At 36.4% G+C, this 15,549-nt stretch overlaps 1 protein-coding gene across 2 annotated transcripts in view; it reads right to left on the bottom strand.

Moving 5' to 3' along the window:
- Positions 1-11,787: 11,787 nt before the first annotated feature.
- LOC126754497 (zinc finger protein 423 homolog) overlaps positions 11,788-15,549 on the bottom strand; it is a 113,090-nt gene continuing 109,328 nt past the window's right edge. For both annotated transcript variants that reach the window (XM_050466516.1, XM_050466517.1), the window contains 2 exons: positions 13,142-15,481; positions 11,788-13,084 (listed from right to left, as the gene is read on the bottom strand). In XM_050466516.1, the coding sequence (XP_050322473.1) occupies positions 12,340-13,084; positions 13,142-15,481 (3,085 nt within the window). In that variant the 3' untranslated portion in view covers positions 11,788-12,339. The remainder of the gene's footprint in view (positions 13,085-13,141; positions 15,482-15,549) is intronic.

Here is a 15,549-nt window from a genome sequence, read left to right as displayed (position 1 = left end):
AGCATGTATTTAACACATCTTCGAATGTATTGAAAAGTATTGCATTACATGATGGGAGATGGATGCTAAATGCTGGTTTCTTTATATTGTTGATTTGATAAATAATGAGAACAATTAATGGGAATTCACTACAAATAAACGACAATTATAATACGTTCAACATATGATTTCAATACATAAGTACATGCCTATTTATACGCATGTATGTATGCATAACAAATTCGCAAGCACAATAGCAAAATTGAGAATGTTCAAATACATTCTGATGGATAACGCGATAGCTTATACATATAGTATGTACAAATCTAAAGGTAAGCAATAAGTAAGGCACTAAGGCTATATTGTTTTCTTTATTATCTCATGTTGAGATCGAATTTCAAATCGCTTGGAATAATCAAAAGGATCTACTGAGTACTGAAGTGGTAGCAAGAAGCATTGAAGAAATTATAGTGGTTGTACAAAACTAAATATGTATATGTATTTACATATGTTCACATAAAATGCAAAACAACGTATCGACAAAAAATTCGAATTTGAGTTTTATATAACATCTTACCTCTCCAAATCAAATATTTACTTATATCAAAATTATAACCAAAATTTTAATTCGGTTTCAATATAATTGCTTCTACTTCAAATTGTTTTTTCCCTCTCCTTTAAATATACGAGAGTTGATTTCATGCTGAATTGAGTGTGTATAGTATGCATATATTATTTATTTGAGTGCGTTGGTCTACCGTATAATGAAAAATTCGAACTAGTCTGAAGAGCACTAGACTTATGGCAATTAATTGGAATGTTGATTTCGAAAGTTAGTTTTGCTGTGAATTGTAAAAGTGAACTAGACAGACGGTTGAGTTTTTATAGTCCTGATACCAATCACTTGCAGTTTTGGTATTGTCGGTTCCGTTCCTATAAATTTAATTGCAAAGGTGCACCACACATTCGAAGGAGAATTGTAGTAACTATCTATAAAACAATGGAAATTGTGGATTCTGACCGTCAAGTAAGCACTTGAACCATGCTGGATGTATGGGTGCCAAATGGTTTTTACGAAAAACCTTTTGGACGAAATTTCCACCTAGAGCGTCTGAAAGATTTTGCTATGTGCATGGTTTGAATATTCATGTTTAATCTAAATTGGATCATTCTCACTATTCTAAATAAATCCTTAAAATTAATACAAAAATATAATATTTATTTCTAGTACACTTTATAGGTATGTAACTAACTATACGACGACATTGACATATGTAGTTCAGCGGATTAAAAGACAGCGGCTACGCTGGCTAGGTCATGTTGTACGTATGGACGAGAACACTACAGCTCTGAAAGTAATCGACGCAATACCCGCCGGGGGAAGCAGAAGAAGAGGAAGACCTCCACTCCGTTGGAAGGACCAAGTGGAGAAGGACCTGGCTTCGCTTGGAATATCCAATTGGCGCCACGTAGCGAAAAGAAAACACGACTGGCGCGCTGTTGTTAACTCGGCTATAATCGCGTAAGCGGTGTCTACGCCAATTAAGAAGAAAAGAACTTAACTTACTTTAGATCAAATCCTACTCGTATTTGTCCACATAAACTGCGCGCTCAATCAGTGTGTAATGCGTGTGCGACGTGAAAGGTTTATGTGTCGATTTTGACCATGACTAAAAGTGAATAACGAGTTAACTTGAAATTTTGTGTTTTCAATGATAGGACAGTTACGAAATCTTTGAAAAAGTTGCAAACATATTTTGGAGATTACTTTAATCACAAACTAAGATATTTTAGTCTCACGAAACTGAAAGCCAAGGTTGTGAAGTCACCATAAACTTGTCTTATGCATGTCTTCTATCTCAGTTGATGAGAAAGTTACAATTTTGGTTTCAGAGAAATAGCAATTTAAGTTAAGTTTTCAAACTTAGTAACTATGCGTCCCTTTATTATGTGGGAGATATATTTATATTATGGTTCTATATTTATGTTAATTTCCAATATTATTATTATATATTAAAGGACAATTTTGCAAAGTTATGTATTAAAAACGACATAAAGGTCTTGCAGGAGAACATAAATAATCGGAATATTCGGTGGAATGGGTGATATACCTATGTTATAGTTGTATATAGTGTAAAGTATATTGTATATTCCGGCAAGTAATCAAATCAATCTCGAAAAACACCTTTGTATTTAATTTTATTTTGGAACCTTTTAAGTTGACGTAAAAGTTTTTATAAATCCTAAAGCTCAACTACGTCTTGAAAACCGCTGGCCCGAAACTGGAACCATAGTTTCTTAGGCTAGGTTGTAAAAAATAAACATTTTCCGCATATGTTTCTCATCGTTTTCTATGATTACCGTGCTGTGGTTCATCATGAACTCGATCACATGGTCAATCGCTCAATAAGACCACGCATTTTTCGAATGTTGTATACACACAGATGATTAAGCCAGATTATCATATTCAACAACCCTTTTGTGGTGTACGAGCATTAGACTATATTAAAACATAATTATAATAAAGAACAACAGTTGTTATTATTGAATATCACAAAGAAATTAAAAAAAAACAAAGAAATTAAACAAAAACGTACAAATTAGTCCAAAGTTATGTCGATATATTGGCACTCTCGCTGATTGATATAAGTTATAAACTTTGTGATTTTCGTCTATCAGTAATAAAAGTACTAACAAGAAATGTTTATGTTTTTTTGTTTTCATTTGTCATTTGAAAGTACAAAAAATAAACAAAAGAAATATGGTAGCATTAAAAATTAAAAGTTATACTCCTTTAAATCTGTACATATGTATCTCATAAACATATATACGACAATATTTCAAAACACTATCTTAAGCAACAAACAATTTGCTTCGTGTTCGATATAAAATATATTTGGGGATAGCCTTTAACTCTTTCAGCGATTTTTATCTTTCTTGTAAAACAACGGCCTATAAGGTTCTTTTTTTAACAAACTAACATAGCCGTACTCATAAAACACGTATAACCTTAGCGGCTGCTACAGACATAGTAAGCGTTGAATACAGCTGAAAATGCATCGCGTATCAGTCAGATGAATGAGTATATTAACATAATAAAAAAATTAACAATTGGACTCTACCAAAGAGGTTATATTTAATACATTGGGTATGTTTGGAAAAGTTAATCAGAGAATCAGAAAACGTTATGTTAGGATATGGCGTTTAGAGCAACATCTAGAAAAATGTCATTCATATTCATGGTGATACAAAATTATGTTTAAGAAAAAATGTCCACTTGATTTCAATCCAATATCACACCTATTGAAAGTTAGCCGGAAAGTCGAAAATCACGATATTTAGCATATTGTCTAGGGAAGTGCATTAACCTATGATATTAAACTACTTTAAAATTGATAATCCAATAATTAGCACGTTATTATACGAATAAAACTCATTATACATTTTACCAACAGTGCCGTTGAGAAACTGGAACACACCCCCATTTACAGTTCCGGCAGCTATTGTGGATACTAATATACGCCCCACAATTGGTATGTTTCAAATGACTGCTAAAAAAGGTAAATCCCTACAAACTAATTTCTTCGTATTGATTCTGTTATAATCGATATATCCGCTTTTATAAAGATAGACCGACATCAACAAATTCATTGGTATGTTATAATATGCCAACAAGAAAACTCGCACTTACTGACAAGTAGAGCCGCATTTTGCCGCAAACATTAATGACAACAAAAGGTAGCTACTTTTAGCAAAAAGCCGCCAACTGTAGCGCAAATATTCGAAATTACCCGCATACCGCATACCGGGCGGTATCAGCATCACCAAACTAGCTACTATAATGGAAGAGACAGTAGCATCATCAACTGCTGTAACAACTATTTATGTGCCAATAGGTATACATTCAACCATACAATCGATGCAAGCGCAAGGGGCTTCGATTTTTCATAATTGGTGGTATTGGTGCTGTTGCGGTATCTTTTTACTATGCATTAAAGGCTTACTAATATTGGCTGCCCAGTGAGAATTGCCTATAATAAATATAATATATGCCACTACCAAGATTAATCCAAGAACTAAACAAACAAATGTCGGTGTTATAATGTTATAAAAAAGTAACGTCATACATACTGCTGTATGTTTATAGTATAAATTTTCAAAAATTAAACATAAACATGATAAAGGTATTTTAAGGGGCTATACCAGAAAAAGTAGGAGATTTTCGGGAATTTTTTCAAAGAAAGTACTCGATGGAATGTTTCGAACTTCCTTCAAAGTAATAAAGTATATTTTCAGTTATATTTTAAGATTTTTTTTTGTAAAATTTTTGAAAAATAACGGAGTTTTGTGCTGTCTTCGGAGGTGGCAAAAACCAAAGTGTCCCAACTACTGACATGATTCCGGCCGAATGAGTAGCTGAAACAAAAAACTTCTAAAAGTTTATTAAACTTAAAAGATTTTTCCTATACAATGATCTACGATCTTTGAAAATATTAAAAATTAACAAAATGACATAATTTTGAAAAAAAAAATCGTTTTTTATGTAAAAAAATAAAAAAATGTCGCTTTTTTAATGCCAAGTTGACAATTTTCAACCAATCAAAAAGATCTTAGGTCATTGTATAGCAAATGTATTCAACAATACTCAGTCGATCGGTTAATTTCTCGCTGAGTTATGATGTCAACAATTTTGAAAAATGTCGTTTCGAGAAAAACGCATTTAAAGTTTCAATTATATGTATATGTTTGTACCTCGGAGCGGTCGCTCTTAGAACGCTGCCATCCAAAAACTATTCCGGATACGACCTAGCCGATTCCACAGAATATTTTTGGAAATATAAACTATCGAAAACAAAAATTTGTTTAGCAACTTTGTTGAAAATTTAAAACAAGTGTTAATAGTTATATGTCTATTTGGATCTACTATATTTTTTTTGAGAAAGACGCATATAATTCTGATAAAGGACGAAATAATGAGAACGTAATTTATATTTTCCACTAGATAAGTGTTTCTCTTCAAATATTTTTAATTTTTCTTAATGAGTATTTATTAAGAGTTACCATGAAATATTGAGAGAACCATTCCTGTTCTTGATTGAGAATTAAACTAGTAATACTAGTAGTACTAGAACGAACTTAAACATTTAGGTCAAGAATACACATATGTAACTAATACAAATGATGTTTTCTATTAAAAAAGTAACTCAATACTTATGCCTTCGATTTGCTAGAGGGGTTTTGAATATAGGATTACTGAAGAATTAAGAAAAGTAAATATTCCAAGAAAGCGGAAATCTATGAGAACTCTTTTATACATATAAGTGTGTTAAGACGATTTAATATTAAATCGAGGTGCAGAATCAACTTGTGAGCGCAAATATTTGTAAGTACATACATAGTAGGTGTCCGCAGAATCTGCCTTATTTAGAAACTTGAACTTTAAGTTTCATATTGTTTGCGGAAGCTCGTTAACAATAACATACGTACATTATAGGGTGGGTAAAAATAACGATTTTTTTCTTTCGTACACTGAAAAACTAGTTGGTTGACATCTCCAAGAAAGGATCTTCAAGTATGAGTAGATAGTATTACCTTCCCGTTACAATTAAGAGCTCACACTTGAGAGCCCTTCTTAGAGGTGTCATTAACCAATTTTTCAAAGTAAAAAGCAAACAAAAAACATTCGAATTTTTTTTACTCACATAAATACAATAGCATCAATAAATATATGTATGTATATATTACTGTGATCAAAGTGAAAGGTGAATTTTGTCCATTTCATTTCCTTCAAAGTAATCCCCTTCCGCTGCAATACACTTAAGCCAACGAATTTTCCAGTCATCATAGCACTTGGAAAAATCCTCCGTCGTGATGGCCATCACGCCTTCTTCGATTCAGCTTTCAATCCTCAATTGAGTCAAAACGGTGTCCTCAGAGTCTATACATATAATCTATATATGTATATGTATATAGTGTGCTTAAGGTTTCTGCGAACTGCCATTAAGCAAAATTATTAGTATTGAGCTGTCACCTAAACTTCCATTAATCTACATACATTCGTATACATATGTATATATTATCTGCAAATTATTATACGAATGTTAGAATTGTTTTAGTAATGTTTAGCGCGATTTGGAAAGCAAACTCCCGTGGGCAATGCACCCCTGAATTTTCACAGACTGATTGATTCTGACTGGTTGGTGAGATGATGAGAATCGTGTGCTTGGATCTACGACCGGTTTATTTTTCTTTATCCGAACTACAATTTTTCTTTTATTTTACTTTGCTAAAATAGGTGTTAAATATGAAACTGAATTGAAAAAAAAAATGAAAATTCGATTTTGAAGCCCTTATATTGTTCCCTGTATTTTTGGCAATGATAAAAGTATTAACATCTGCAACATCAAGGAACTGCCCCCATTTGCGGCCTTTCCTATTGAGTTCGTAGTATTTATATTCTTATTATTAATTAAACCTGTATAATTTCCAGATTATCGATTTCTTTTAGTGAACCATCCCCTTGGAGTTGATTCACCTTGATAATTTTATTCGGATCATGGAAGTTAGATAAAGCTGTAACCGCTCCTTTGCCAATCCACTTCATAAACATTGTTTGAAAAAGGTTTCAGTTCTGGACGAGATGGCTACTAGTCTCGATAACTAGTTTAAGGTTTAATTCCTATAATATAATATTGTTTTTAGAAAATATATATGTAATACCAGAGCCCACAAAATGAAGGAACATTTTGCAAATAACTGGTATACATAATTTTCATACCACCGGAAATAGTTCAATAAATTCTTTGCGTGATAAATCAAATCTCCTAAAATAACACTTTCGGAATATTTGACTTTTAAATACGAGCTCTAAAAACGACAAAGTCCTGTGACCGGCAGGTAGTCGTATATCACAGATGTAGATGGTTTTGTAGGTGAAAATATTTTGGATTTTTGTAGTAATTGGTTTGACGTCCACAATTGTGCTATTTATACCAGGTCTCGAAATTCGCAAAAATTAGGCAATACAAGCCAAAAAGTATTTTGAACTAGTAAAGATGCCAATTTGGATAATTTAACCGCAATATGTTGGTAAAGCTATTTACGTAGTCATTTACTTTTTTCAGGTAATACCTAGCTTGATGCATCTCCATTTTTGTAAAGTTCGTGAACTAGTCCCACAGTTTTTTAGGCATCAACCTGCAAAATTGCACACGCACTTTTCTCCCCAAGAAGCTGGCTGCTGCTTATTTGTTCTTAACGTCGAACCATTACTGCACTACCTGAATGATCGGAATAAGTGATTGTACGGACAACTTTTTCATTTAACGAGATATCAATCTCCGAAGAAGTTGTTTAGATCGGATTACTATCTACTACAGCTATGTATATGCTGTTATAGTTTTTGTTTGGAAAACTTTTTTATCATGAAGCCCCCAGAAAAAGAATATGTGGATCCCATTCCTTTTGCGAACCTTTTATTATAGAAATTCGAAAGGCATTCATTTCTAATAATAATATATCTGTATGCCAAAAATGGGTTCAATCGGATCAATAATAGCCTTGGCTCCCTTACATCTAATACATATACAAATTTTCGATCTTCCGGCTTATTTTGCATATATTACTTGTACCACTTCAAACATCTGCAATACAAAAATAATCCTTACTGTATAATCTCCTGCCATTATTAAATATCATAAGAACGTTACTCTTGAAAGTTATGTCTGTGAAATATTGTGAATTGGGACCATTTTGATAAACGGAGAGGTTTTACTTGTTCGTCTCTGTTGGTTCCGTCTACCCCTAACTTATATGTATATTAGGATTTTCGCTTACATCATAATTGGCGACAGCCATCCTAGCGAATAAAAGTTTTGTTACAGAGGATATAATTTGTTGTTTTGTTATGGGGAATAATGCCGATGTTGACTTCGTTTTCGAATTTAAGGAAATTTACATATGTTCTTTAGGTCTTTTAAACTGTTAGGGTGTTTAGCCGTTATCTTTTTTAATGGAAATGTTTCTTATGCTAGTGACTCGTTTACTTGTGGAAGATTGAGACTTTCAGACAGGACGATACGATAGATGTACAAGTAGATGTTGGCGATAATACGTTCGTGTTTTTAAGGGTTGTTAGAGGAAATTCTGACTTGGGATTTTCTGCCAATTCGTGGAGTATTCGAACGGTTAAATATGGACATACATAGTTAACGACGAAGGGCACTGTTTTTAATTTGTAGTCGCATAGTAGACTATTGGGGGATTTTTGGAAAATAATTCGCTGAAAATCTTGATTGTCCTTATGTACGACTATTTGTCTATACTTTGTTTCTTATTCCCGATGAATACGTGTTTGAATATACGCTGTAAATGAGCTAAGCTTCCTGCCCTGTTATATAAAAACTACACCATACAAGACACTACATCAGGAAAAAGCAGTACACACCGACCTCACGCATCAATACACCGGTAAGCAGCGGTATATGCACATCGACATCAATAAACGTAAGATACCAATCCACTATAAGTATCCACCGCCCAAAGAGCTAAAACATCTGTCCTCGAACAGATAGCCTTTTTACAGCGGCTGTTTATCCCGCCGCCTATCGTGGGACTTCTTCAATCTGCTGCTGGAGAAAATAGTTCTTAATCGAGCAGGTACAATCTTTTATAAGAGTGTACAGCAGCTGGCGTATGCCGATGATATAGATATGATCGGCCTCAACACCAGCGCTGTTAGTTTTGCTTTCCCCAGACTGGACAAGACGAAATATCTCCTGTCATCAAACAAACAGTCGACGCACTCGCGACTTGGCTCTCACGTCACTGTTGACAACCAACCGGAATGTTTAACGTGGGCACCTGCTCACGACAGCCTTACTCCACGGTACTCAAAAGTACAACGGATCAAATCAAAGCGTTGATCAGCGCCCTGAAAATACCAGGCATGGACACACTAACCACCTTGGTGGGGTTCGAGGCCCACCAAAAACCTCTGCCGTGCTTTGGGTCCGGCACCCGGTTGCAATGCAACTCCACATCGAACCAACAAAAAGTCAGTACTACCCGCATTTGGGTACAAACCACAACCACCACGATACTCCCCGAGGGGCCAATCCGCATGAGCAGGTTGGAGTTACCTCCAAGGGCTCCTGCTCCCCGTGGAACCAGAATTAAGTTTCCGGTCAGACCTCGTACCCGAAATTACTACCAGTTGAGCTTCCATACAGCTCTGGACTGGTGGCCAATTAAGAAGGTGAGGTTGGACCCCACTGACACACAAAAAATACCCAACACAACACACAACACACATACTAAAAACTAACCCTAATTCACAGTTAAACGCCTTCGCAGCTTAAATACCTCACGCGCATACAACCCTAATAATTCGGTATTCCGACTAGTGGAGATCACACCACTAACATCTAAGTGCCCATTTGTCCAGTTAATCCCCATACCTCCCAAATCCCTAATGTCAGAGTACATCGTGCATTCTGCAATAACATGCACCCAATCTTCTACCCGCGCCCCACAAACACAACCGGACCGATCAGATAGGTGCCTCTGACGCAAAAATGCATTCAGAGGCCCATGCCCCGTAAACAAAAAACCCAGACTCAGACAAAAACTGAAGTCTGGGTTATCTGCGACAAACCCAACATCCCCAATGTACTCATACGTCACCCGGCCATTGGGACAATTGTCCCAACGTTCTTGCCACCTACACCTAACCCTATCATCTAGAAGCCTTTTGCTCCCTAGATATCGCTCCCTCTCCACATCATCATCAGAGATCCAATCGCACTGCAGCAAGGAAACACTCAAACCCCTTCTTAACCTGAAAGCAACAGCACGCTGTATGACAATCAGGTCAAGAGGGGGTGCTTCTAACTAAACATGCAAAACCCCCGTCGAAACAGTACGACATACAGGCAGACATGCAAGCATCATACAACGCTGCATCGAGAGGAGTTTTTGACGACCCGAGACCGCCACTACTGTCTCTCACCATACAGCAGCTCCATAAGTGGCACAAGCCACAAACAAGCCATGGTATATGGTACGGACAGCACGACGCCCGAGACCCCAATCACTCCTCAAGATGCGTCGTACTTTACCTATGACTGCCAGTATGCGCTCCTTAACCCTAACCAAGTGTGGAGTAAAACACATTCTTTCACTCATAGTCAGTCCCAGATATTTGACTTGCGTCACATATCTGATACTGACTCCATTCACACGGACAATCGGTGGACGAACCGGCGACAATCTACCTTTCAGCAGCATTGCCACCGTTTTATCCATCGATGTGTCAACCCCTACACCTAAACCCCAAGAATAAACGATCTCCAAGAGATCTCCTCCCACCCGTTCTAATTCACTCCGCGAACGACCTTCCACCAGAAGTAGAAGATCATCCGCAAGTTGAAATATCTCCTGTCATCAAACAAACAGTCGTCACACTCGCGACTTGGCACTCACGTCACTGTTGACAGTCATAACTTTGAAGTCGTAAATAATTTCGTCTATCTTGGAACCAGCGTAAACACCACCAACAATTTCAGCCCGGAAATCCAACGCAGGATAACTCTTTTCAACAGGTGCTACTTCGGACTAAGTAGGCAATTGAGAAGCAAAACACTCTCTCGACGAACAAAAACCAAACTCTATAAATCACTTATAATTCCCCTCCTGCTATATGGAGCAGAGGCTTGGACGATGACAACAACTTGCGAGTTTTCGAGAGAAAAGTTCTGCGAAAGATTTATGGCCCTTTGAGCGTTGGCCACGGCGAATATAACATTCGATGGAACGATGAGCTTTATAAGATATATGACGACATTGACATAGTTCAGCGAATTAAAAGACAGCGGCTACGCTGGCTAGGTCATGTTGTCCGAATGGACGAAAACACTCCAGCTCTGAAAGTATTTGACGCAATACCCGCCGGGGGAAGCAGAGGAAGCGGAAGATCTCCGTTCCGTTGGAAGGACCAAGTGGAGAAGGAGCTGGCTTCGCTTGGAATATTCAATTGGCGCTACGTAGCGAAAAGTAGAAACGACTGGCACGCTGTTGTTAACTCGGCTATAATCGCGTAAGCGGTGTCTACGCCAGCAAAGAAGAAGACGAAGGTTATCCCGCCGCATCGACGAATTATATAATAATACTAATAATATAGCATAATCGCTTTATAATACTTACATCCCTTTTATAATTCGTACACAATAAACTTTTAATTTGAAACATTCAGATATATTTTATTTTGCGTAAACATCGCGAGTGGTGAGTGCTCCCAGCAATTAGGTCAATTTGTTATATCCTATTGGTTTGGTGAATATATTTAATATTTCAAATAACAAAACAATTATTGAATCGTGGGGTTTAGTCTGTTTTTCTGGATTGAATTGATTACAGACGATCTCAAATTCGAAATTCGCTCGGTGTAATAAACAATAAATATATAGTACAACTGAAAATCTCAGAAGTTTTTGGCACCACTACGGGAAAACAGCGGCTATGCGAAGATATGAGTTAAGTGCAGTCTGAAATGTGTCAACCGGTCGTTACATTTGGGGTCATATGGAAGTGTGTGTATATAAGTACTTATGCGTAGGGTAGCGTCGACAATAATCGTTGCGCTGATTAACTCCTCATAGAAGATCACATAGCCATATGTAAAATGTGTATATGTGTGTACTTATCTGATTCAAGTGAAATATGGGGTGCTGCGAAGCAATTGTAACCTCATACATACTTACATATGTATGTATATATGGTATTTAACAGCTATCAGAAGAGTAAAACAAGTTTTTATTAGTTCATAGTCACACTGTTTTACATATAGTATATTTGCTCGTTTGATAAAAGTTTCATAAATACATAATAATAGGTATCCTATTTACCCCTTAGGTTCATGCTTACTGTTTCTAGATTTATGTAAGCGGGATTATTTTTGGGTTAATAATCAAATTAATTTTCTACAATTAAACTAAATATGTCAACAATATTCATTGAAATGATATTTAAAGAATGAAATCTGAATACGTATTTATAAGTGTCTTATATCTGACTTATTACATTCTACAAAACCGCCTTATTCTAGTTTAGTGGAAAATTATCTTGCGTTTTGTGTTGGCTATTTATAATAAAATCACAAAAACCAGAAACAATATGTTCTAATTTATAACTGTAAAAGTGCTAAAACGCTGAACCGTAAAAGAAACAATCAATTGCAAATTTATGTGAATAATTTAACATGGTTGACATACAATAATAGTTTTGTGTATATTCACATACTTATGTATGTATAATTATATTATATATTTTCTAAGAGGCATCAAAGTAGACAACTATAAATAATTAAATACGGTTTTCTTCGGCACAGTTTTGGTTTAATTCTTCCATTGGTAAGCCTTCTTTACGTGTGACAAAAGTTTGCTTTGCATTATTATATGTCTGATGGACATCAGTAACTTTTTCTATTTCGATATACTCATCCTCTTCGCCTGCTATGATTTTATCATCAACCGGAAGTATTTCCCTTTTAACTTCAGTCAGATGGGACGCAGAGTTATCGACTTCTTTAAGAAACGAAAATTTGTTCTCACATTTTTCTTTATTTTTAGACTCAAGCAGGTCCCGCTTCTCATGGCTCAGTAAATGATGCTCAAGTTCCGTTCGGAAAAAAAACTTTTCGCTACATAGATTACAGTCGTAGGGCCTGCTCTGCAATCCATGCTCATGCATGTGGGATAGCAAACCACTTGGAGCAGTAAACACAGCAGAGCATATATAGCAATTAAAGCCTCGCTCTTCACAACCAGCAAATGTGTGTTCGACTAAATGTTCTTGGAGTTTTTGGGTGCATGGTAGAATCAATTTGCAGATATTACAACGACTTTCAACCTTCAATGTGCTTCGGCAAGCTTCGGAACTTGGTTCATAAGGGACATTAAGTAACCTTTGGCCTTTAAAATGTGCGCCAAGTTTGTGTTTCCGGCAGCATTTGTCACAAACTTTTGCTTCTCCGTTAATCGGGTTCGGAATAGACTCTAAGCAAAGGGCACATACACTTTCTGGAACGTTGGAAGATTTAGTATGGAACCTAAAAATAAAATGTTATTATAATTTATATTTCAAAATTATTTATCTGTTTCATTACTGAGCATGCAAACTGATTTCAAAATCGGAGTGAAGCGATTGTCGGCAGCAGATACATTGCATGGGAAGCTGACTCTCAATGTTGTGCTCACTGAGATGTGCTTTAAACGCTGCAACATCGTCCAATGGTTTGCTGCAGTGAGAACATTTTCCGGATTGACCAACCTTGGAATGTTGCAATTTGTGTTCTGCCAATATAGCTGGCGAGGGGAAAATTTCATCACAAATGAGACATTTGTGTTTACCGGTAGAATTATGACAAGTTCTCATGTGATGTTCCAACTCAGTGCGTGACTTAAAATTTCCTGAGCAATAAGCGCAGCGTAGACTAACACCCGTTTTTATGTTATGAACGATTTTACGATGTGAATTAACTTCTCCTTCTGATCGGAAATCATTACGTTCGCAAATATCACAGCTATAACCCTTTGAAGAGTTCGAAGAAATGGAAGTTGGAATTATTGACTCTACGGGTGATCGTATTCGGTTTGAATCTGTTTGAGATTTTAAATGATGTTGTTTCGGTCTGTTGTAATAGTTTTCCACATTTTTTGGTTTCTCTATTTTATGCTGTGCATACATCTCTATCAATGTCCGGCTTGTGTCAAAATACCGTCGACTAAGGCCGTATATGAGATCGGGATGTTTCACGGTATCTGTATCCACTTGCAAAGCATTGTAAAACTTGCCATTGGTCAATGTAGTCGCAGCCTCATGGGAACCAGGAAAAATGCTTTTATTAAGATGTGCCGCAAAAGCAATATTGTAGTCAAGAACGCTAGTATTGTTATTTTGCGAAGAAATAGGCATTTGTGGGGCTTTGTTTATTAAGGAATTCATATAAAGAGAGTTCATTTGACTCGGCATATTTGATGATGTTGATACTTCTTCGTATGTTCCGTTCGAAGACAATGTTTCTCGATTATTGTCTGTGTGATGATTTTGCATATGTCGATCTAAAAGAAATTCTACATGAAATGTTTCCGGGCATGAAGGGCACTGGAATTGGCGAGCATGTGCAGCTAAATGAAAATGCATCTCTAATTCATTTGAACAGATAGTGCGGCAAAACATGCATTGAAGGGAATTGGGTATCGGTCTATTAAGACCAGGATGATGTGATTTGACGTGCGTACTAAACTCTATTTCAGATCGAAATATTTCCATACAGGCTGTGCAACGGAATATTTTAGTTTCAATGGAATGTGTACAAGCAAAATGCATCTGAATTGCCATTTTTGACTCAAATAGTTCGGAGCACACAGAACACTTGAACATAGGGATTGCGTGCTGCTCAAACATGTGAGCTTGAAGTTCCTCCGGTTTTGAATGAGATTTGTCACACTTGTTGCCTGCACAAATATATTCAGAGCTTGTTATTAAATAATGTGAAATCACATGCCGTTCGTGTTCTGATTGTTCTTGTAGAGCCAAACCACAATGATGACATATAAGGTTTAAGTCTTGCGTTATATGTGTTTTTAAGTGGTTTCGAAACGTATCAAAATCTGGTAATCCAGCATTACATTGATTGCAAAAAAACATATCTGGCTGGAGAGACTCTTCTGGCATTGGGAGCGCAGTTGATGAACGTCGATTATTTTGACTAAGATCAGTGGGCTCATCCTCTTGTTTTTCAGCATGGACGTTTGCTGAAGGTAAAAGTGGCTCTAGCTTTATATTACTCTCATTTACCATGATGAGTTCCCTTTCAACTGTTTTGTCACTTACCAAACGAGGACTAAAAGTACCACATGCAGCCAAACGATTGAAATGTTCAAAATATGAATTGGGACTGGTCAATCGATCGACATGTGCGATCCGTATATGTTGAAATAAAGCTGGAAGGTTTCCAAACTCTCTAGTGCAATATTCACAACTCAGCTGGAACGGGTTTATATCCGAAATAGCGTTACTTATAGCAAGCTGTGGAGCCGGTTTCTTTACGGAAAATAATTCATTGCTATGATTCGAGCTAATATGTTCATTAAACTGCTCAACAGAAATAAACTTGGACTTGGAGCAATAATTACACGTCAGCAGATTGACTGTGCTGGGTCGTTTCGGATGGTCCACTCGATTTGTTTTACTATCACCGGTAATCAATGATGCGCCATAGCTCCTTTTTTGTAAACTTCCACCACTTGATACCGATCCACTTGATCGAGGACTGTAATTAAGAGCTTGAGGGTTTCCCCCTGCCGATAAAATGGTTGCTTGTTTCTTGTGGTTTTGCATATGCGAAGTTAATGCTGCAGCTGTATTATAGCCACGATTGCATACCGTGCATTGGAACGGTTTCTGATTATCGTGGGTTTTCATATGAATTTTTAGATGATCACTAAAATTAAATGTTTTAATAATTAAAATCTTATCGGCAGTTCAACATTTATATAAATAAAGTTAAAA

The sequence above is a fragment of the Bactrocera neohumeralis genome, chromosome 4, assembly GCF_024586455.1.
Source record: "Bactrocera neohumeralis isolate Rockhampton chromosome 4, APGP_CSIRO_Bneo_wtdbg2-racon-allhic-juicebox.fasta_v2, whole genome shotgun sequence".
Lineage (NCBI taxonomy): Eukaryota > Metazoa > Arthropoda > Insecta > Diptera > Tephritidae > Bactrocera > Bactrocera neohumeralis.
The sequence above is the reverse complement of the archived record's forward strand: the minus strand, read 5'-3'. Positions and strand labels throughout refer to the sequence as shown.